Source organism: Strix uralensis, chromosome 1 (genome assembly GCF_047716275.1).
Source record: "Strix uralensis isolate ZFMK-TIS-50842 chromosome 1, bStrUra1, whole genome shotgun sequence".
Taxonomy (NCBI): domain Eukaryota; kingdom Metazoa; phylum Chordata; class Aves; order Strigiformes; family Strigidae; genus Strix; species Strix uralensis.
Window position 1 is genome coordinate 66,322,412 of NC_133972.1, and position 22,107 is coordinate 66,344,518.

Here is a 22,107-nt window from a genome sequence, read left to right on the forward strand (position 1 = left end):
GGAAAGAGTTTTTCTTTTTAAAATTTCTTGCTCTTTCTGCTCCTTTTGGTTTGAGCTCTCTTTACTACCAAAGTTTGGGGAAGGGGGGAAAAGGAAGGGAATCCTCCAGAGGTTGCAGAAAAATGAGAAGGAGTAATTGCTTAATATCCCTCACCAAGTAGAGATAAGGCTAACTGAACCCCTGCTGACAGCAGGCTCTGCTTTCTTTCCACAGTCTCCATTGAAGATATTCGGGATGTGAGGTCAGGCCATAAAACAGAAGGTATGGAAAAATACGCCAAGGATGTCCCAGAGTATCGCTGCTTTTCCATCATTTTCAAAGACCAGCGGAAAAACCTGGACCTCATTGCGAGTTCAGAGGATGATGCCAACCACTGGATCTCTGGCCTTGGGAAAATCATAGCCCACAGCAACTCCATGAACCAGAAACAGAAACTCCAACAGTATCCTTTGCCTTATAAAGTGATTAATCACAAAGACGCACTTGTCTTTCTCTATGGGTGGAAGTAGTAGACTAACCCCCTTTTTTCCTATTGGCCCTGGGCACGGACTTTTCTCTCGCACTGATTTTGTACCCCGGCAAACTCCCTGGTTTTCAATGCTTTTTTTCCCTGTTTTACAGTGATTATAAGCAAGAGTGGATTCAGGCTTCACATAGCTCCTTAAGCAAAGAATTGCCTCTTTCAGGGAGCTCCAGATAAAACAATCATTATTTTTTGTATTCTTCAGGGGTCGGTTTCACTTGCATTGCAGTAAACTCCAAGACAAGCACTTCTTGGCAAGGCATGAAAAACCCATACTGTTTATCATGTTTCTCAGTAATACAAGGCGAGGGAACTGATTCTCTTCTTCTGACTGCCAAATTTAGTCCAGGGTAGCTCCACTGACTTTTGTGAAATTACTACTTATTTGCCTCAGCATAGGAGGAAGTTTTGCCCTGCAAGATTTTGCAATTGCTCTAGTGACATTGCAGACTTCAGAAAAGAAAAATAGCAGAACAGGTAAGGAGAGTGAATTAGTTGTGAAATTGAGAGTAAGTTATTGGGTGAAATCCTGGCTCTGCTGAATTTGCAAGGAATTTTCCCTGGGGCTGCATTTCGCTCAGTAAGTTGCTTTGCAATCATAGATCTCACATCCATATAAAAAGAGAGAATATCTCTGGGTGCAGTTTTTGATGGATTTTCTGAAGTCCCTGTGTGACTGAGGCCCTGACCGTGGCATATGAACCTGTTGGCCGATTTCACCCTGATTTGACAGAGCAGCAGCAGTCATAAAATACTAAGTTCCTTTAAGCTTCACAAAGATAGGCATCCAGGAATCAGAGAGGAAACCAGACAGTGTACTCAGTGAGAGAAGACTGTGTGAGCTTCATGCCTTTTTCAACATCAAAGCATCTGTGAGAGGAGGGGAGGTGTGAAATCCTCAGCTGGGAAAAATCACAAAGCTGGAGTCTGAGCCTGAGCAGGCACCAGGGACTCTTGCCCTCAGTCAAGACTTCACTCCATGTGCATTCCCTGCTGGGTAATAATGTACTGATGGTGAAGGAGATGGCACCTAAATGCTGAGCTTTCATCAGGCTTTACTCTTCTGCGGATTCTCTGAAGTCTAATAAGCACTTGCACAACCATAGTGCTGTTCGTTTAAAGGAATCGGACTCCATTATTTCTGATGTACATGGGATGCTGTGTTTATCATCTCGTGTACTATGAGTGGTTTTTTGGAAGGTTTTTCAAGCTCTAGGCTATAAGGTCATTCCTCAGCTGCATCAGCAGTCATGTGTTCACAGTGGTAGGGAGCAGTCCCTAGACAAGTTGAAATCTTGAAACTTTGGTGCTGTTGGAAATGTTGCACCCTGGCAGCTTTCTTGTTAAATGTGAAGGCTGCCCCCACCCCACAGTGTGTGGGGAAAATCTGGGCTACAGAAAGTTGTCCCTGGAGTGTGTCAAATTGAATATATTGCTGAAAAACTTCCCCATAAGAAGAGATGAGATTGCTAAGGGGAGAAAAATAACAATGACATTTGGAAGGGAAGAAAGCTGTAAATTTCCAGTGTGGAAAAGTGCCTCTTTGTCTTTGGAAAGCAGAATTAAAGCTAAATAGGGTGGGTAGGCAAGCTGTATTTCTGGAAGAGTAATTACTGTGCAGTGCTAGCTTCCAATCTGGGATTGTCTCAGGCCGTTTAACGTAACCTGGAATTATAGAACAGCATGATTTCTCATTTGAAATTTGATGATGTTTAATTAAAGCCTGGGATTTTAAATTTAGTCTGCCTTCACTGGGTTTGCTTGGCAACGTGGGCTTACTCAGATCTTCCTTAAACCTCAGAAGTGTTCTCCGCATCTGTGAGCACAGAAGGGGAAGAGTCAGTAAATGAGGAGAAGTGATGGGTCCCCTGTTTGTCCCCTATGACTGGAGAATTGCCTTGCAGTGTATCTTTTCCAGCCTCCAAAACCTTGCAAAGAAAGTAAGGAATGAGCAAGATTTTGAAAAAAAGTACTGAAAGCAAAAAACTTGCTAGTTTCAGATGGGGTTTATTCAGTTTTCTAAGATGATGGAGTTGCCTGTGGTAGGAAGGGACTCGATTTAGTGTCTTATGTGTCCTTTCCAGTCCTATATTCCTACAAAGATAAAACTACCACATGCTTGATGAGTACTTCTGATGTTCTTATATATACAGTATTGTATTATGAAGCCTCAGATTCAACCCTGCAACAAGCTGACATAGGTTATTTAGCAAATATTGCAGGTATGTGTGCAGGGAAGACTTTAGACCAGAAAATACAGGGGACTTTTCATTTGAGTAGTGTGGCACCGTCTCCTTCGATTCTGGGATTTATGTATGAGCTTTTCTTCTGGTTGGAAATCACTTACCAGAAGTTTTGCAGCGTTTCTGTTCAGAGTACAGTCATGGGATATCTGCCAAATAGTTTCAGTCATCTCTCTTTGGTTTCTAATAGAAAGCTGGTAACCCTGGAGCTGGCAGTCCTTTAAAAACAAGAGGCAGGAAGCAGGCCCTCTCCACATGTATACGGGAATGGGAACAGCTTTTTCCTAGTCCACCCAGGCCCAAATAGGTACATAAGGTCAAAGGAAGACCCACAACCAGGGCTGCAAAATGTTGTTTCGATCAGATGAGAATCATTTCAGTTGAAGTGCTTAGTTCATGCAGCTCCTCTAAGATCTCTCAAACCTGAAGGCATCCAGATGCATGAGGAGATTGGGTGTTTTGGGCACTGAACACTGCTGTTTGCTGAAACAACAAGCTGAGGTCCTAGTTGTCTGCAGTCTCCTTTTTCTCTCTTTGCTCCTTGCCCTTGCACCGAGAGGGCCCACTATGTGCCTATGCTCTTCATGGGCTCTCTGATTTCCCTCTTACGTTGTTCAGCCTCCCTGGAAGGGATATAACAGGAAAACATCCTCCATTCGCAGTCAGGACCCAGGCATATTCTTTTGCAAATGCATTTACTGCCCACATATTGCCTTCCAGAGTGATGTTAGATATGTGCATGACCTCTGGGTGCTCATGATCAGTGGAAATGACTGCAGACTTTTAAATAAAGGTGCTTTTTGCAGTGGTTAGAGCAGATTGGGCATTTTTAAAGGATTCTTTTAGAATGAGTTTGGAGCAATGCTTCCTATGCAAGACATGGAAGGTTAAATTTGGGGAGATCAAATTGTTACTTTGATCATTTTTCTAATGAAAAATAGGAGATTTTTCTGGATGACCTTCTTATTTAACAGTAAAGCAAAATAGAGAGAGTCAATTCCATGATGCAAAAAGCATGGGGTTTTTTGTTGTTCAAAACTACAAGGTATCTCAACTGTCTAACATTATTTTCCTAAGAGACTGAAAGAACATGGGAGACCCAGTTCAAATTAACTGGCATCACGTTAAGAAGCTTATTTTTTATAGTAATTACTCCAGATCCATAGGTATACTAAAGTTATTACAAACCAAGCTCTTATGAACTATTATCACAGTATGATACAGTAATAGATACTGTGCATTTCACAAGGGGAAGCCAAGACCCACAGAGTTGGGTTTGATTCTGCTTACAACAAAGTTCTTAAGACATATAGGTAGAAATCCATAAATAAATATGGAAGATTAAGATGAGTCAAAATATTAATGCTTCTTTTGGAGGATCTCTGTTCAGTGTTCACCTTGATATACTGAATATTGATCAAACCTGTAACAATGAGTTTACCAAGGTCCACCTTGGAGCTCTTTGCATCCTTCCTCTATCCCTTTTTAACAGTCTGGAGCAGAATGTACTTTCTATCATAAAAGAGAAATCAGTCTGTTTCTGGCTGTGGCCAGAAACTCCTACAGGGTAAAGAGATCTGATCCAGCCTTGGCCAGATGGTGAAAAGCTTCTCCTGGGTCACGATAGCTTGTATTACAGTGCATTTTGCTTCTGCTAAAGCACCATTTTGCTCTTTCAGAGCAGAAGGTGAGGTGATGTAAGCTGTTCAGTGGTAGCATGCTGATTTACAGCAGCTGGAGAGGTGGTTCAGAGTCTTTAGAAGAGATTTCTCCCCCACCATGGGTAGCAAAAGGGTGGTATTTAGGCTAGGCACTGACCTGGAAAGATTTCCTTACATCATCCTGCAGCTGGATTCACACTTGCTTGCGGAAAGCTGATAAAAACAAAGACAACAAAATGAGCTTGAAAGAGCTCAAGAACTTCCTGAAAGAAGTGAACATTGAAGTCGATGATTATCATGCCAAGAAGATTTTCCAGGTAATGAGAGCAAACAGATAAAGTATTTGCTGTTGGCTGAGGTCAAGGTCTCCCACAGCTTTCAGCTTTGGCTGGAGACCTAAGCTAAAGTGAACTAGCATCTTTTCTCATACCAAGGAAGGACTCTCAGTTTTCGGTGCTCAGTAGATTCCCACTAACAACTAAGTTAGGCCAGCACAATGCTTTTCATGAAGGTGTCTTAAAGCCTTTCTTTACCATTGATGCCCAATTTTGCCAGATTCAGAGAAGATGAGATGCAAACATGGATAATGTGAGAAAAAAGGAAAAGCAAAGTTCAAGTGCACTTTGAGTTCCAGGTGTTTCAGGAGTTCTGCATGCCACAACCACATGTCAATGCCTAAGTCTGGCTGAAATTGATTTGGTTACAATTATGAACCAGATTCTCACCTTCTCAGAGAAGGAGGTGCCAAGTGACTGGTGTAAACAAAAAGAAAGTGCAAATTAGGACCACCCACCCCCAGATTCATGATAGATATGTAATATTGCACCCAAGCCTGGACCAGTCTGGTTGATTTAATAGCCCAAGGCATATTTAATCTGGTCAGGAACATACGCTTTTAAATTCTCAAGATTTGACTTGCTGGCTCTGCCTATCAGAAGATAAGAAAGGGATGAAAATTTCTCAGTTGTTAAGCTTTTGGTTTCTCTCTGAAGAAACCTTCCTGCTGAGGTGAGATAAACCATCTGGCTAATTTCCAAACTTCCGTCCCGTCTGAAGCAGGATTTGAATTCATGGGTGGTCAGTTTCAGAAATGCTTTTTCTGATCAGTGGTAAACATGTGGGTGGTTTTGGGCACCAGACAGTAGTGCTGCTCCTTCCTGTATGCAGATAACAGCGAGGGTTGGCAAGATCTCACTAGGGCCTTCCCTCAGAGGAGGTACAAGTTTCCTATCCTTGCTTTACAGAGGTCTTTCTCTCTCTGGTAACTCTACAAGAACTGGGGGAAGCTCATCAGCAGATCTTAAAGAACTTCAGCTTGCAAAATCTTCCAGATGTACTGCCTGCTCTGGCTGGCATATCCTATTCTTTATTCCCTGCTCAGAAAGACCCTGGAAGAATAGCAATAAGGCTGGGATTCCTCTGACTGAGTTAGATGTCTCCAGTGCAGACATCTACAATGGAAGTAGTCACTAACACTTACACTTCCTTTGCAGTCTGTTTAGGTCAAGCCAATAATGGAGACTGGTGTGCGATTCACCTCATCCTAAAGGATACATATGTCACGTGAATCACTCCCTACATCTTCCAACATCAAACATCTGAAAAGACACACTTTTTTTTCAGAGGCGTAAGCTCCCCTTCATTCAATGAACCTCTTTTGCTATTGCAATAGTTACAAGGGAGCTCTAGGAGTGGGAAATTGGAAGTTCCATTCTCTTTTTGCTTAAGGACTCCAAGTAATTATTAAACCTTAATTCATCCCATCTAAATGCAGGCAGATAGTCGAAGTATCCTCATTAGACATGTAATTGTTATAACTTTCCTGTATAGCCACTGGAAAGAGAGGCTCTTTGGAGGTTAATTCATATCTCTTGTGGGCTGAATTGCCTCCAGGAAGAGCCTGTCTTGCTCCTAAAGCAATTACATTTTCAGTTTGCATACTACCTAAACTTAGATGGACTTAGAGACATTACAGCATATTAAAAGGATGATCTTTTCTGTCTTAGTGAGTTTTTCTTCATTTAGTCACAGGAAGGAAGGGCGATCAACGATTCAAGAGAGAGCTACAGGGCACGTTCTCACATTATTCTTGCTTTTCATCACATAACTCTGTGTCTACATCTAGGTTTTAGACACACCTGAGTAAGACATATGCAATGCAACCAGAAACTGAAAAGCTCCTCTAATTGCTCACTTCATTTCAACCTGAATATTCATTCTGGTGCATCAGCAAGGCTCTGACTTTTTCTGGTAGGCCAAGGTTCATTCAGGAACCATTCAAGGTTCATGATCTATACAAGTGAGGTAAAACACAGTATTCTGGGTTGAGATTTTCCTTCTAATTTGTAGCTCTTGTATTCCAAGCAGAAGGAGCTCGCTTTCATACAGTGTATCTGCTCTGTCCTGGAATATGACTATGATGCCAATACTACTGTCCCATTTCCATCACAACCTTTAATGGCCACTAATGAACAAAATTCCCAAGGCACATCAGTTATAATGCCAGTTTCCTAGAAGTAATATGTAATTTTCCCTGTTGTGTCTTAAAAAAAAGAACATCTGTCATTCATGGCATCCCTGCAGTTGGTTTCCCTCTTTATATTCCTTTTTTAGTTGCTAAGCATCATGCTCAGCTTAGACTGTGAGATCTGCCAAAGCCACAGCACAGGATCATACAGACATGGAAGGCAGTAAGGAAAAGACAGTTCCTGGACTGCTCAAACCTAATTTGAAGGTGTCTGTAGTACTGAACATTTCACAGATTGTCCCACCCCTGAGATGAGCCCATAGCTTTTACCCAGCAGAATCTGAAGTCAGGACAAGTTGAACTTTTTGCTATCGGTTCTGTTTGTGAAATGCTGTGCATCATGATCATTTTGTTTGGTTTTATATGTGCAACATAAACTGCTAGTGAAGGACTCCAGTGGAGTATTTGTAGGGGAATAAGTCCCTCATTATCATCTTGCTTGGGGCACTGCCAAAGCCACCGTGGCCATCACTGAGATCATTAGCAGAGTTAGGTTGAGATTAGTATGATGACTGGTTAAACTGAGACATGTATTTTGATCATAAAACTCAGGACAATAGCTCTATCTGTCATAAGAGATCAAAGACCAAAAGCAATTAAATTCCTCTGATTTGACAAGTTACCATCTGTCAGCTAAGTCATAGTAACTGACAGCAAGTTGTCCATCGTGAAGGTGAAATGAAATGCACCACAACCTCCTCTGAGTGGCTTGGAGCACACTTTTCATTCAAAGTTCAGGCCTGAAGAAGAAAGTTTTTAGGCCATGTCCTGCAGGGGTTTTGGTGCCCATGCCAAAAATGAGATTTTTCAGATTTACCTGAAATGTAAGATGTGAGTCAGCTGTGTGAGATGAGGATACTATTGTTAAGGGTCTGTTTGCTTGCTTTAGATATTGAGAGAGAGGAAATCATCACAATAACAAGGCATTAACTAGAAGTGGGTTAATTTCTGAAATTTGCAGGGAAAAACACTTGGAAGTGGTCTAATGCTCCCTGCCATAAGTGATTCCTCTGAGATAGGCTCTTGCTTTCCATTGCAGCGTGTTTTGCTCAACTCATATTTAATGTAGAGGTTTACAGCCCAGAAATGGCTGAAAAACAGTAGTTTACTTCTCCATGAAGAATTCTACTGGGACCAAACAACAAAATTCATATCAGGATTTGCCACAGAAAAATTGTAATTTCTATGAAAAATTGAACCAGGCAATATTTTAAATAAACTGGAAATTATTGTTGGAAAAGTTGTTGTCCTTCATGGAGACACTAACTTGTGTATCTTAAATTCCTAATCTTTGATGGTCAGTCAAGTCCTTGACTGTGGTGCTCTGTCAGAGCTGTTATGTAGTGGAGAAATTAAAACCACAGAGGAACATGGGGGCATGAAGAATTTGAATTACAGCTCATTGAGAAGCTGATATCTGATTTGAAATTGTGTGGACATTTTGTTACTTGGTGGTTTTTGAATGACAATGGAAAAGTTCCAAGTAAAGAGGGATTTTTTAATACTTAAACATGCACATGTTTAGCAGGATGTTTTTATCAGTTTTGATGCCATTTTTGCAACCAGCCCTACAACTAGCCTTGACAGTCTCTTGAGGCCTGAGCTCAAACCCCCTAAGATCAATGGGAAGACCCTTTTCACCTTACTTACTGTTTTTTAGGTCATGGTCTCTATTAATAGTTTAAGGTGTATTGAGTTAATTGTTTCCCTATATTCCCCCACCTCTTGAGATCCAGAAGTACACTTCTCTCGATCCTGGATTTGTACTTAGGTTGTTAGGAGCTGTCCTTTAAACTTATGGTTTGCACAGTACACAGTGCAGTGGAGCTCGAGGCCATCCCTGGTGCTTTTCAGCACACTGATAATATGAATAAATAATAATAATTGTAACTATTATATGACTGTTGGCCTTGTCAATGAGAACCATTGACCAAGTGCTTCTCATTCACTGGCCAGTAACTGTTTCCAATTATTTTGTGTTCTGCGTTGTGTAGCCCTGGTGCAGATTACGGCTGGCATATGCCAGAAGGAAAGAAGGTTTTCACTCCTTCTCCCCTCTACGTTTACAGCACTGTGACAAGTCCAAAACAGAGGCTCTCGAGGATGATGAGATAGAGGAATTTTACAAGATACTGACAGAGAGGAAGGAAATAGACAAGATCTTCCAAAAGTACTCAGATGCAGAAGGGTTCATGTCCTGCCAGAACCTGGTGAGGTTCCTCTATGAGACACAGCAAGAAGAAGATGCTGTTGTTGCTGCCCCTGCCTTAATTCAGAGATATGAGCCCAATGAAAGAGGTAGGTTAGAAACCCTGGCTGGTTTGGTTCAAAATGTTGCTTTCTTGATGAAGTGCTTTCATGTTGCTTTCTTCTGCAGCCATATGTGTCATTTTCTCCTCACAGCTGCTTCTAAAACACCAGTCTTCGAGGGGAACATTAGCAGATCTAGGAGAGGAGAACACAGGAGAGCCTGGGAAATATTTCTCTACAATTTTGGCTTGGGTACACTGAGAAGCTGGAGATGGGTTGATATAGACTTGGCTAAAGGGTGATGAAATTCCTGAGGGGAAAGGCTCTAATGGCTTATTAAAATATCAAGACCTCACGTGGCTTTGCAAGGTGAAGAATGTAGCAATATTTCTGTTCTCCAGAAGCGGGAATGGAGACATATGGTTTTGAATGGGGGCACCTGCAAAGCCATCGGTGATGAGATCTCTGAGTATAGAGGGCCAAGAAGGTGACAGCTGTTTAGGAGAGCAATCACAGAACCGTCTTTCTGCTCAGAAATTAAGTGAATTGTTAGTCTGGAACACCTTGGAGGACATGTTCAGGAAACGAACACAGGATCATAGACTGTTTTTGTACTATCCTGGTATACCTTTAGGAGAGGGACAAAGCTTTGCAGATGTCAGATTTGGGGATTAGACTGAGATCTAGCTCAGTCCCTCAAAATGGGGAGACCCCAATTTTTCCCCAAAATTGTGTTATTTTGCATTTACTCTTTGCAAGTCATGTATTCATTGGATAATCTAGACAGAATTTATCTGGCTATGTTTAGACATCTGACAATTTCTCTGTGTTGGTGTGAAGGAAGCTTAAAGTGCTCAGATGGAAATTTTTGTACTGTAGATCTCTAGAAACAGATGAGGTAAATGTTGTCTTTGACACTTTTAAGGTCTTATCAAAGACAATAATTGTTGTAAACAGCCATGCTCGTGAAAGGGTTTTAAAAGCATTTTCAGGCAGATGAAGCTGTCATCATCATCTGAACAGCATCAGTATCTTTACTATTAGCTGAATGCCTAGGGAGCACGTTTTGCCCCTGAGATCCTCTGGAGAGCAGCAGGCATCGTGGTGAAGATGATGGCACAACCTGGTGGTGTCAGATTTTCAGTATGGGGTTTCTGTCTATCTGGCAGCTAAGAGGGGTAACGCCATGACCAAAGATGGTTTCCTGATGTACCTGCTGTCCGATGATGGGAATATATTCAACTCCTCACACCGTAAAGTTTACCAGGACATGACTCAACCTCTCAGTCATTACTTGGTGTCATCCTCACACAATACCTATCTTATGGAAGACCAGCTCACAGGTCCAAGCAGCACAGAAGCCTATATCAGGTAATGTATGTGTGTGTGTATTTATGTGTGTGTTTATGTGTGTGTGAGAGGTTGACCTTTTTCTTATAGAAGACATAGGGTGCATCTATACTGCTAGATGCAAGGGGACCAAGAAGCAGTCTCCCACCCTGAGACCAGGTAATGTGGTCTGGCCCATGTTCACGTGTTTCTAAACCAGGTTGGCCACGCACAGCTTTTCATAGCACTTTGACCTGGGTCTCTGCTGAGCCCCATGTGGTGTCCACCTGACTGTAAGATGTGTAAATACTACATTTGGGTGTAGCTTAAAATATCTGCAATCATGTGGAGGTTGGATTGCAGCCCTCTAGCATGGTATTTTCAAAGCATGATACTGAGGGGATATGTTGTATTCCCCAGAATATGGCATGAGAGAGTGCAAGGAGTTTACAGGTGCAAATATTTCTGGGATAGAGCTGCAGGACTGTGTAGGTACTGGAAGGAGCCAAAATGATGTATACTGTTGTGATGTTTACAATCTGTATTGCCTTTTGGGAGTAGCCCCTGGCATTGACTATACCTACAACCATGCTGGGATTTATTTTGGAGAGACCTAGTTGGAGCGCTCCAAAAACAGGTGGGATGTGAACTAATGAAGCAGTGTGGGTAATCAGAAATCTTATGCCTGGTCCATCTTTAGCAGCTCAGATACTCCCACAGCATTCCTGGACAGAACAGTAGGTGTTGCCTACTTCTGCCTTTAACAACAATGCTGTTGGATGTCTCATGGCCAGATGTTTGCAGTGGCCTTTACTAACTTGCACAACCACCTTACATTGCTTCTGCTGTGACCTGTACTTTTAGCAAGTGAGACAGTGTTTCCTTATAAGCAAGCCAATGACTTCAATTCTGTCTTTGTTTATTACTTATCTGATTCTCAGGGAACAATGCCTGTCTAGAGTAACAAGCTTAAAAGAGCAGAGAGTGAAATCTGGCCCAAGGTGCTTTTCAGGAGCTGTTTGATTTCCTCTTACAGTACCTTAAAATTACAGAATTATGTTTTGGTTGTAAAAAAAAAAAAAAAAACCATGATTCTTATTGCAATGAGTTAAAGGAGTTGTGTTATCTGAAACATATAGGGAATTATTGTAAAAGAGACCAGATCACCTCCTAGACAGGTAAGTCTTTACAAGGGGAACCTTCATTTGAAAGTAAATTAAAATAAAGTATGGATATGTAGAGGTGGGAGTTTCAAGTGGAAATTCAGTCTGTAGGCTCAGTTTGGGAAACTGCCCCTCAGCAGTCTCCTCAGCTATGGTGGAGTTCCCACAGCTCCGTCTGACAGCTCTGAGGATTCATCTCTCATGTCTTATCAGATCTAGATGAAGAAGTCACATCATCCAGGCTTTGTGACCTGGCTTCTAAGGCTGACTGTCTTACTGTCTTTCTTCCGATGCAGCCAATCTTGATTTTCTCCTCACCATCTTTGGGAAAAGACTTGGGGAACAGTCATTAGTGTCCTTTCTCATCTGTCATTCACTGTCTTCTTTTTTGGATAATTCTTACCTTGGACTTTTACTACCTCCTTTCTCAAGTCCCACTGTCCTTTCCTTCCTCAACCTTGAGCTCTCTTTGCTGACTCTGAGTTCTCCTGACTCCATCCTTTCTCCATCAGCTTTCCTGTTTTTCCAAGATCCTCTTTTCTCCCTTGCTCCCTAAACTTCCCATCAGCCTTCCCAGGCAATACCTGTGGCTGATGCACCCTCATTTTGAGATGGAGCAGAAGGTTTAGAACCCAACCAGGTTCCTTCTTTGTTTCCAGAGCCCTCACCAAAGGCTGCCGCTGTGTGGAACTGGATTGCTGGGATGGCCCTAACTCGGAGCCCATCATTTATCATGGCTATACTCTCACCTCAAAGATCCTCTTCAGCGATGTCATTAAGGCCATCAAGAACTATGCTTTCAAAGTAAGGACAAGGGGCCTTCTAAGATTTCTCATACTGCACAATCCAAGAGTGATAGTAGGTCTCTGCCCTCCCAGCAGAGAGCATAAACAGTTGAACACTTCACTTTATCATTTCTCATGGGTACAAGGTGTGTCCTTCTGTCTGGGCATCCATGTTCTGCTTCCTGCAGGGATCCATTCCTGGGAGTTGCTGGACAGGCAGAGCACTATCTGAGGATGAGTTTGAATCTATACCAGCATGTGTTTTGGAGGGACTGATGCAAAGGACTGCTTCTATTCTGCTTTAAAAGGAATGAGCAGGTCTGGAGTCTTGTATGGCAGTGCTGGGCCAGCAGCCTTTAAAAAACCTTGGGTCTGTCCAGACTCACTGGGCTTTCTGCTGTTTTCCTTCAGTGCACTTGAGAGCTAGTATCAAGTTTCCTTTGGGGCTATAAAGCAGTGACAATGACAATGACTTCAGCACACAAAATAACTAGAGGGGGCCACAGGAAACCAGATCAGACCTATGCACGAATGGAGGAAGGAATTCATGTCACCTAAGGATTTGAGCAAACCCAGTGATTTCAAAGCCTCCCTTCCCAGTCCTTCCTCCAAGGTAGAAAGGTGTTCTGACCCACAGTGCAAGTCGAGAATGGAGGCACAGGGAGCCTCATCAAAGTGCTCCAGCGAGTCTGTGGGAGGCATCCTGGCTCAGCCTGGTGCCCTGTCCATTGGACCATCATCTCTGGAGGGCATCAGCAGAGGTCTGAGTAGCTACTGACTAGTTAAATTTGTCCATTTTTAACAAATGCTCATTTTAGCAGAATACTAGACCCTACTGTTGACACACTCATTTCCAGAGAAAACAGCACTGGGGTTTATATCAATTGCTATAGACTGGTGAAATTGCAGAGTTTGCTGATGATGTATGTTGCTGTGTTGCTCTAGACCTCGCCATACCCTGTCATCATCTCCCTGGAGAACCACTGCAGTGTCGACCAGCAGAAGGTCATGGCTCAGCACATGACAACGATCCTGCAGGACATGCTCTTGGTTGCCCCAGTCGATGGAAACAAATCCCAGTTCCCCTCCCCAGAGGTAAGCAAGACCTCTCTAGCAGTTTCTGCCTTCTGAGGGTGGGACAAGAGAGAGGTCTGTCTTCTTGCTGGATACCAAGTAGTGGACAATATGCCTGAGGACTGGTGAGAACTGCACTTGCTGAGGAACAGAGATTGTCTATGGACAGTGGTGGAATAAGAAATAGGAGTATCTAGAAGTAGCCTGTGCACATCAAGCACAAAATGTGCTGTTGCTCTTTGTTTGTTGTCTAAGGTCTCAGAGGAGACATCCCTGAAGGACTGAGGACATTCCTGGTCTGTTTACCAAGGCCAGAGAATGTCCTTGATCCCATGAGGAGGTTGCTTTTCTGGCTTGTCCCAGAGGAGCTGAAGCCTGAGGGTCTGTCTTGTGTCTGGTCCCCACAATCCGAAGCTGAATATGAACTTTTTCAGGCTTATTTTCTGAAGTACTGTTAGGTTGCTGCACATGAAGGAAAGATTAGTATCACAAGGAGCGGCTACAAGGTGTCTCAGTGTTTTTAATCCAGCATGACTAGACACTCCCTGATTTCATGTTAGGTGAGGTTTGCTCTGTGCTGAGGAATGTAGCATATGCTCCCCTCCTCCTTTAATGCTCTGCTGTGGAGATCCAAATGCTGATTAGGAAGTGATGAGGGCTGGAAGTACAGCTGTGATTGCTTGCCCCTCAAAACTGAAGGGCAAAACCAGTACAAGCAGCCTAAACCTGTATCAAGCATGAAGTGTCCTCCCACTAAGAGTGATCTGGGGTGCCCACTGAGAACGGTCTGGCGTGTTGGGGATGGAGATGCCGATGGAGGACAAGGGGATGCAGGAGGCTGCACAGAGATGCCCCTTTGATTCCCATGCATCAGGGCAGCTGTGAAGCTGGGAGCTGAGCTTGCACCCTTCAGGGGGAAGGAGTTATACAGCCTTCAGTAGTGGATCACCACTATGAAATCATTAGCTGACAATTAGAAAAAATTGGAAATGGTATCTTGATGTGAAAAAAAAAAAAAAAAACTTTCAAAACAGAAGCCAAAATGAAACATTCATCTGTTTCCACCCTTCGAGTTTGTGTTTTCCTTCTTTTTCTCTTAAGCGCTTTGCAGAAACAGACTTCTGTGTAGATAGCTGCAGTTCCCTTTAAATTGCATTTCTTTGCTGAATAAATCATTTGCATGCCTAGCCAGAGCTGGAAGGAGTTTGTGGGTGGGATAAAACTGGCAGTCAGCAGGGGAGAAAGGAGAGGAAAATGATCCACCCAAAATATCTTCTATATTTGTTCTCCCTCTCCCTTTTTCTCTTTTCCCTGACTTTCCCCTTTTGTTTGGGAGTGTCATGTCTTGCTTGATACAATGCCTAGCACAGAGGGAAGCTGATCTGGGTTGGTCCCTAAGCACTAGTGCAATAAATTGAGATGAATCATAATTTTTAATGCTGCTGCTTCAGCAGGATCTTTGCACTGGCACAGACAAGGTGCCTCCATTTAAGAAGTGACTCTCCCAGGGTGAGGATACACCCAGCATGGAGACAGGTCTCTGCAGGCTGTTACTGAGTTGGAAAAATCAAAGTCTTCAGTGTCACCTCCTGACTTGCTATTTATCCCCAGTACAGGGTCAGGAAAGCTGCTGATGGCTTTTCAAAACACTGACTTGTGACCAGGGGAATGATATGAAGAAAGAAAGGAGAAACACCAGGGAAAGAAATGTGTGATGTGTGTGTAAGGGAATGACCCCAGCTTCCCAGAGATGTTTTTGCCATTTCTGTGCTTGTCTAACCTCCTGCTCTGATTGCCCTGATGGACACGTGGCCCCAGCTGGAACAAAACAACCCAGATCTTAATGAATGGATTTGGGCTGATATGCTCCATTGGAGGGACTGATCCATTTCGTTTAAAGGGAGAAAAATTGCCAATGTAGCAAAAACTATCTTTTCCCCACTGGTAATTTTCCTCTGCCTACCTGCTATGTGAGCTATGACAGTGCAAAGGCTGAACTTCTGATTTTTCTTTTGGTGGAAAATACATTGAAGCTGAAATATTAAGGAAAAAAAAAAATCCAAACCAGAAACCTGTTGGATTTTCCACTTCCTTGTGAAGGTGACATGGGGAAACCCAGGACAATGTAGTATTTTTTATATTAGAAAAAGGGTCTGTCACTGGGAAGAGGGCTGAAAGGCTGTAAATGAAAACAGGCGAAGCATTGCTACAGATTGTGTTAGCAGGGCAGTGTCAGTAATTAAAGAAAGATTGACACAGTTTAGATGCATGCTAATGATTCATACCACAGCCCAGGGCAGGCATCTAATTTGTTAGGCTCCACTCAGGAACAGTGTTGGGCTACACAGAGCATCTAAATATCTCCCTCAAGCTGCTGGTTTTAGGTCCCAATAGTAAATTAAAGGCCTGTAAGATGAAAGGCCCTTCTGCCCCATCCCTGATCTGCACAGAGGTCTGTCAGGGACCCCTCCCCCAATCCCTGCATCCCAGCTAGAAATGCTGCAAAAATCCAGCCCTGGAGTGAGACTAAAACAGCTGTGTCCTGCTTTAACCCCAGCCAGCAACTAAGCACCACACAGCTGCTCACTCACTCCCACCGGGTGAGATGGGAGAGAGAATGGAAGGGCAAAAGTGAGAAAACTCGTAGGTTGAGATAAAGACAGTTTAATAGGTAAAGAAAAAGCCACACACGCAAGCAAAGCAAAACAAGGAATTCATTCACCACTTTCCATTGGCAAGCAGGTGCTCAGGAAAGCAGGGCTCCATCATGCGTAGTGGTGACTTGGGAAGACAAAAGCCATCACACTGAATGTCCCTCCCTTCCTTCCTTCTTCCTTCTTCCCTCAGCTTTATATGCTGAGCATGTCACCATACGATATGGTATATCCCTTTGGTCAGTTGGGGTCAGCTGTCCCAGCTGTGTCCCCTCCCAAATCCTTGTGCACCCTCAGCCTCCTCACTGGCGAAGTGGGGTGAGAAGCAGAAAAGGCCTTGACTCTGTGTAAGCACTGCTCAACAATAACGAAAACATCTCTGTACTGTCAATGCTGTTTTCAGCACAAACCCAAAAACATACCCCCATACTAGCTACTATGAAGAAAATTAACTCTATCCCAGCTGAAACCAGGACAAAATGCCAACATTGCATGCTACTGTTCAGTGTATCAGGCATATCTGAAATGCTTCCAACTCTTTGTTCCTGGACTTCCTTGTTTACAACAACAGTGGCTTTGGGCTTAACAGACTTGTCTTGGTGGGTGACCCTTAGGAACATGAGCCCCCCTAGCTGGGAGGCCCAGTGCAGTGGCAGGGGCCTCTGTCATCCCACACCTCCACTGTCCCACCAGCTGTCCCACCAGTCACATCCATTGCTGTGTCCAGTGCTCCCATTCAACATCACTTTGAGTCATGCAGCTCAGGAACCACTTCTAGAATAGCAGTGGCAATACAGAGCTCAGCACAACTGATCTGAATAGCAGAGTGGCTGACCTGCTCGGCCCTGTGTTTGCAAGGCAGCAAACGCCTCTAGATTTGGTACAGCTAAGTCCAGACCAGGTTCAGTCACAGGTCTTTTAGGTCAGCAATGGACCCCAGGAACTGTCTGCCCAGGATTATTACTTTTGCACCATACGCTTAGCATGAATGTGGCTTCAAGTCCTTCTGCCTCATGCCTAACTGCACATCTAAGTGTTTCTCCCCCATTAGCCCAGCCTGTGACAGTCTTGTCTGCAGTGCAGCTTCTTGGCTGGAGTTCTTGAGCTGAGTTTCCCTCAAATCCTTCCCTCCTTTGATAATGTGTTTCTTCCCCTTTTCTGGAGACTCTCTTCATCCTCTGGTGCCACTCATTTCTAAACCCTGCAACACTTCCGATTACAACTAGCCTGAAAGACATACACAGATGGAGATGTGATATGAATTAGTGCATCTGGTCTGCACATCTCCTCATGAATGTGAACATGTTATTCCTCGCAGCTTCTTGGAAGTCTGGGAAGATGGATATCTTCATCCTGAGAGTGCAGTGCAAGCTGGCAGCACTCTGACCCTGTATATCCATGTATGTGAACACTTCACTTAAGGCTCCTTTTGAGAAATAGTTAATAGAACCAGGGAAGTTGGAGGTGTGTTTACCTAAACAGACAAGAAGAATCACACCCTGGGAATGTTTAGTTCTCTCTGTTGACTCTAAAGGAGGTGTTGAAGGTATAGAACGTTTGATGAGGTGGATCGCTTTACAAATCTTCCACTCCAACTGAGAACAAAACTGGAAATCAGACCTTGCCATGGCTTTCAGGTTGCTATTAGGGGCAGGAAACTTTCAGGTAGGATAAATATGTGTTTGCGAATCTTTTAGAATCCTCTGCTCTTTACAGCTTTGCTCCTTCTGATAAAATCAACAGTGCTTTCATTTAAGATGGTTGCCATGTCCCAATTCAGAGACCCAAAGGAAGCAAAGCTGTGTGTCAGAACTATTTCACTTGAAGAGCTGAGCTTGTTCAGCATGCAGTAGAAAAGGTGGGAGAGTAGGGGAGCTCCATTTGTGGAGAACTAAGGCAATGCGATTTACAGGGCACATGAGGAAGGCAAAGAGTTGTATCTATTCCACAGCCACTCCACTATATGTTCTCAGTGGAGTCCAGTGTCCCTGTAGCCTTTCCTTAGGTTTTATTCAACCTTGGGCTTGTGACAGGCCGTTGGAATAGCTTTATGGTCTACTTGGAGAATATTTATTGAGTATTTCAGCTAATGCTTCTTCCTAAGACAATGGATCTGCTCAACAGAGCTGAACTGATGAGCTGAGTGTCTTTCGCCTTAGGCTAGAAATACTTAATATCACATGAAGGGGAACCAACAGAGATGGAACAAGTGCATGTGTATGTTTGTGTCTGTGGGTATCAACTTATTTAAAACCTTATTAAAGAAGATAAGCACTCAAATTTAGGACTTTGCTTCCTAGCACCTATATTAAATGAAGGAAGACAACGTTTGGGACTGGCAGCTTCTGCAGGGTGGATTCAGTGCAATGCTAGTATAGAATAGCACTTTCTGCAGAAAATGGAGATAAAAATGCTCTGTTTTGGGGTGAATCTCACCCTTCATTGTGGACCAATAAGCTAATGCATCTCCTCTGGAGTTAGGTGGCACATGGGCTGCTCTCCCTTGTAGGCACGGTGGACGTTACCTGCATAGGGGGATACTAAAACTGTGCGATGCAACAGGACTCCAGAAAGGAGCCAGCTTGTAATTTCAAGGCCAATGGGGACCACCATAACTGCACTGTGGAGAGCCTTGTACAACACAGTGTGGGCTGACCGGTGTCCCTGTGCCCATGGGGAGCATCTGCAGCATATCCAGGGTTTCCCAGAGTTACCACAGTCTAGACAGGATAACAGCAGCACCAAAGACCCACTGCTGGCAGCCCTGGTATGGGGTGTGGTGAGGAGACAAGGTGGAGGCCATGTTGCTGTGTCCTCAATGCTAATGCTATTCAGCCATGTAGGATGGGTCTGTGCTAGAAATTCCACCTCCAACTTGCTGGACAAGCTGTCTCGAACTGGAGAAGCTTAAAAAGGGCTAGTAGCCCTACTGGTAATTAAGAATCAAGCAATCTGCCTAGTTCTCTACTGTTGAGCTGTGAGATGAGGTGGTAACATTTCTTATAGGATGTTAGAAAGCAGAGGTAGATAATATATTATATAGCAGGATGCTATCTGCAGCCTGTGAAGGACAAGAGGGGCTTCTCTGAGCCCCTCTTCACTGTTCGCAGTGCAATCCCTCCAGGCCTGTCCATTCAACGTCTTGACTGGAGCCTAATAACTCACACAGAACTGGATTTCACCTGCTTCTGGTGAGTATTGTGGAAGAACAGTGAAGAGCTGGATGTTGAGGCAGTAAGGTGGGAAGAGACATGGGAGCAGCAGACTGACAGTGAGCTGACTCATCTCCCAGCCAGGGATGTGAAGAAGCAGGTCACAGCTCTGCCTGGAAGAGGGCTGAGGGCCTGGGAGGACGGAGGATGATCTAGGGATGAGGAGGAGGATACTGCTATGCTCTGACTGCTCCTTTGGGCCTTTTATGCCCTGTAACTGGTACATTCCTTCCAGCTGCCTTTGTGTAGCTTTTGAGTGACAGAGAAAGTGACCCAATGTAAACAGATCATTTGTGGTAGCTGAAGAAATATGCTCTTGGCTGCTGCCTCAGGTGCCAGGGTCAAATTTCAGCTCAAATCAAGCTTCATCCACAGCTTAGCCGGGTGGTGAGAAGTTGGGCTGGTGTCTGTAAAGAAGTGATGCAATTTGTTTGCATCCACAAAGAGGCAATTGTGTTCTTTGAAAATGTCTGCGTTGCTTTATAAAAGATCCTTGGTTTTCCACAGTTCTGTCATTTGAGAGTGGTGGGGTTTGTTGCTTTTGCAGTTGTGGAAAGGGCAAATATAGGGTGTCGCTGAGAAAAGGGGAACATGCTATGCAGACTGAGGGGTTGTACTGGCTAATTCCAAAATGGCATTTTTCTGGAATAACTAGCACCCTCCAAAGCCATGAGTTCTGAATGCATCCAGGTAGCAGCAAATCTCCCACTAACTTCACTGGAAGCTGCAGGGTCTAGGGGTGCTCCTGATTTCAAGGCATAACACTTAGAGATTGCACCCAGGCAAGTCACCCTTCTCAGTACTGCTCCCTGCTGCCACAATTGCTGCTGCCTGGTTTGGGTTCAAAGTCAGTGCTCTCCAGGCTTCAGCCTTCCTCCCACAGTCAGATCTTGCACAAGAGATACATCAGTGGTATGATGGTCTGTGAACAACCATGTGCTGTTGGTGTGTTCCTTCCCCTGAGGGCTTTATGTGGACTTTAAAAGAGGATGGAGAGAATTGATTCAGCACAAGAAATGTGCTCCTTGGATTAGCTGAGCAGCCAGCTGTGTTACGTTGGCACATGCTGCTGCTTATGATCAGTGTTGTATGATGGTAGCAGTCACAGAAGCTCTTTTCAGAGGAGGAGGTATCTTTGGGAAGGGTCTGGGATCTCTTCCTTAGGCTGTCAGCACCCTAAGGTTTCACCTGCAAGATCCCTTACTTATTAAAACCCCATGTCTGCTATGCACGAGGCACCTGTCCAGAACTTAATCGACCTTTCTCCCCATTAAAATGTCTAGTGGAGCAGAGGGCTGCACTGCTTCAGTCCCTGCATGGATTTCGTACCGTTTCCCAAGTTGTGCACGTGTTTATAATCATATATTGCAGAGACTGGGGTAGATTAAATAATAGGGCTACACAGAGGGGCAGAAACAGTGCTGCGAACAGCTTCCATGAGCCCTGACCTCCAGGCTTGGCCTTGTTTGCTGAACCACATTCAGTTTTGAAAAAAATAGTATATTTTTACTGCCTGTAACAGCACAACAGTTTAAGTTGTCTAGTTGAGGGGATAGTCAGCTCTGTATCAGTGGGGAGTCAGTGGCCTATCTGGGTTTTTCAGACTCATGGTTTGTGGTCTCAGAGGCTGGCCAGAGACAGGGCAAGGCCTCAGTGGAAAAACGGACTTATTTTTACCTGTATCTATGGATGATAATCAGTGACTGATGCAACTCTAAAAGGCCCTGGCCCTGGTTGCAGCGGAGGAACTATTATATCCTTGTTCCTTCCGGGTGGGCTAGAACCTTTTCTAATCACCAGCTATTTTGTCCACTTTTCTTTGTGCAGCAATTGAAAGGGAAGATCCTTGTGAAGGGCAAGAAGCTCAGCAGGCAGGAGGACCCCACCGGAACAAATGGGAACAACAACCTGGAGGCTGAGGATGTCTCTGATGAAGATGAAGCAGCTGAAATCGAAGATGAATCTGTAAAGTCCGAGATACAGCAGAAGGGGAAGGTAAGTAAAAGAAGTAACTGAGTCCCGAAAAGGGGCAGACCTGGAGAGGCAGAAAAGCTATAAACAAGATCTTTGCCTACTGCGGAAGGCTCTGAAGTCCTGCATCAGGAAATCCCATCTTGTTAGCCTATCCAATGACTCATGCTGGGAAACCACTTTCTAGGTGGGTTTTGTACCATGCCTAAAAAAACCCAAACCCAAAGCAATTAAAATATACTTTCAATATGTTCCCAGCTAAGACAGATTTCAGTGTGGTTTCAGCTACCTAGCTGGGGGTATGTAAGGGTGAATTGTTGAAATCGCTGGAGCTAAGGATCCTGGTCCTTGCTCAGCTTAATGACCTCTGCCCCAAGCATGGAGATCTTGCAAAGCCAGCCAAGCATGAAGGTTGGCTTCTTTCCTTAAAATGAAGATGGAGGACCCTGCAGCTGGGACGGACCATGCAGCATTTATGGAAACAGTTCCATGTTCAATCTACTTTTGTCTGATTTCCAGAAATCTATTTGTCATGGGACCATCATGACTTTGTTTATTACCAGAGACTGGTGCTTTTCTAGTCACATTTTGGGACATACCTGCACCCTCACTGGCCACGTTTTTCTCACCTGGAGGAAGGAGGAAGGGAAGAGATATGGATCTGTGGGGAAGGGGTGGCCAGTTACCAAAGCAATAGGGATGACTATTTCTGGG

General features: G+C 44.0%; 1 protein-coding gene across 2 annotated transcripts in view; it reads left to right on the forward strand.

Moving 5' to 3' along the window:
* Positions 1-22,107, forward strand: part of PLCD1 (phospholipase C delta 1) — a 58,536-nt gene that overhangs the window by 27,294 nt on the left and 9,135 nt on the right. For both annotated transcript variants that reach the window (XM_074869464.1, XM_074869459.1), the window contains exons 3-9: positions 215-443; positions 4,616-4,745; positions 9,025-9,253; positions 10,375-10,576; positions 12,357-12,501; positions 13,428-13,577; positions 21,250-21,417. In XM_074869464.1, coding sequence (XP_074725565.1) covers positions 215-443; positions 4,616-4,745; positions 9,025-9,253; positions 10,375-10,576; positions 12,357-12,501; positions 13,428-13,577; positions 21,250-21,417 — 1,253 coding nt within the window. The remainder of the gene's footprint in view (positions 1-214; positions 444-4,615; positions 4,746-9,024; positions 9,254-10,374; positions 10,577-12,356; positions 12,502-13,427; positions 13,578-21,249; positions 21,418-22,107) is intronic.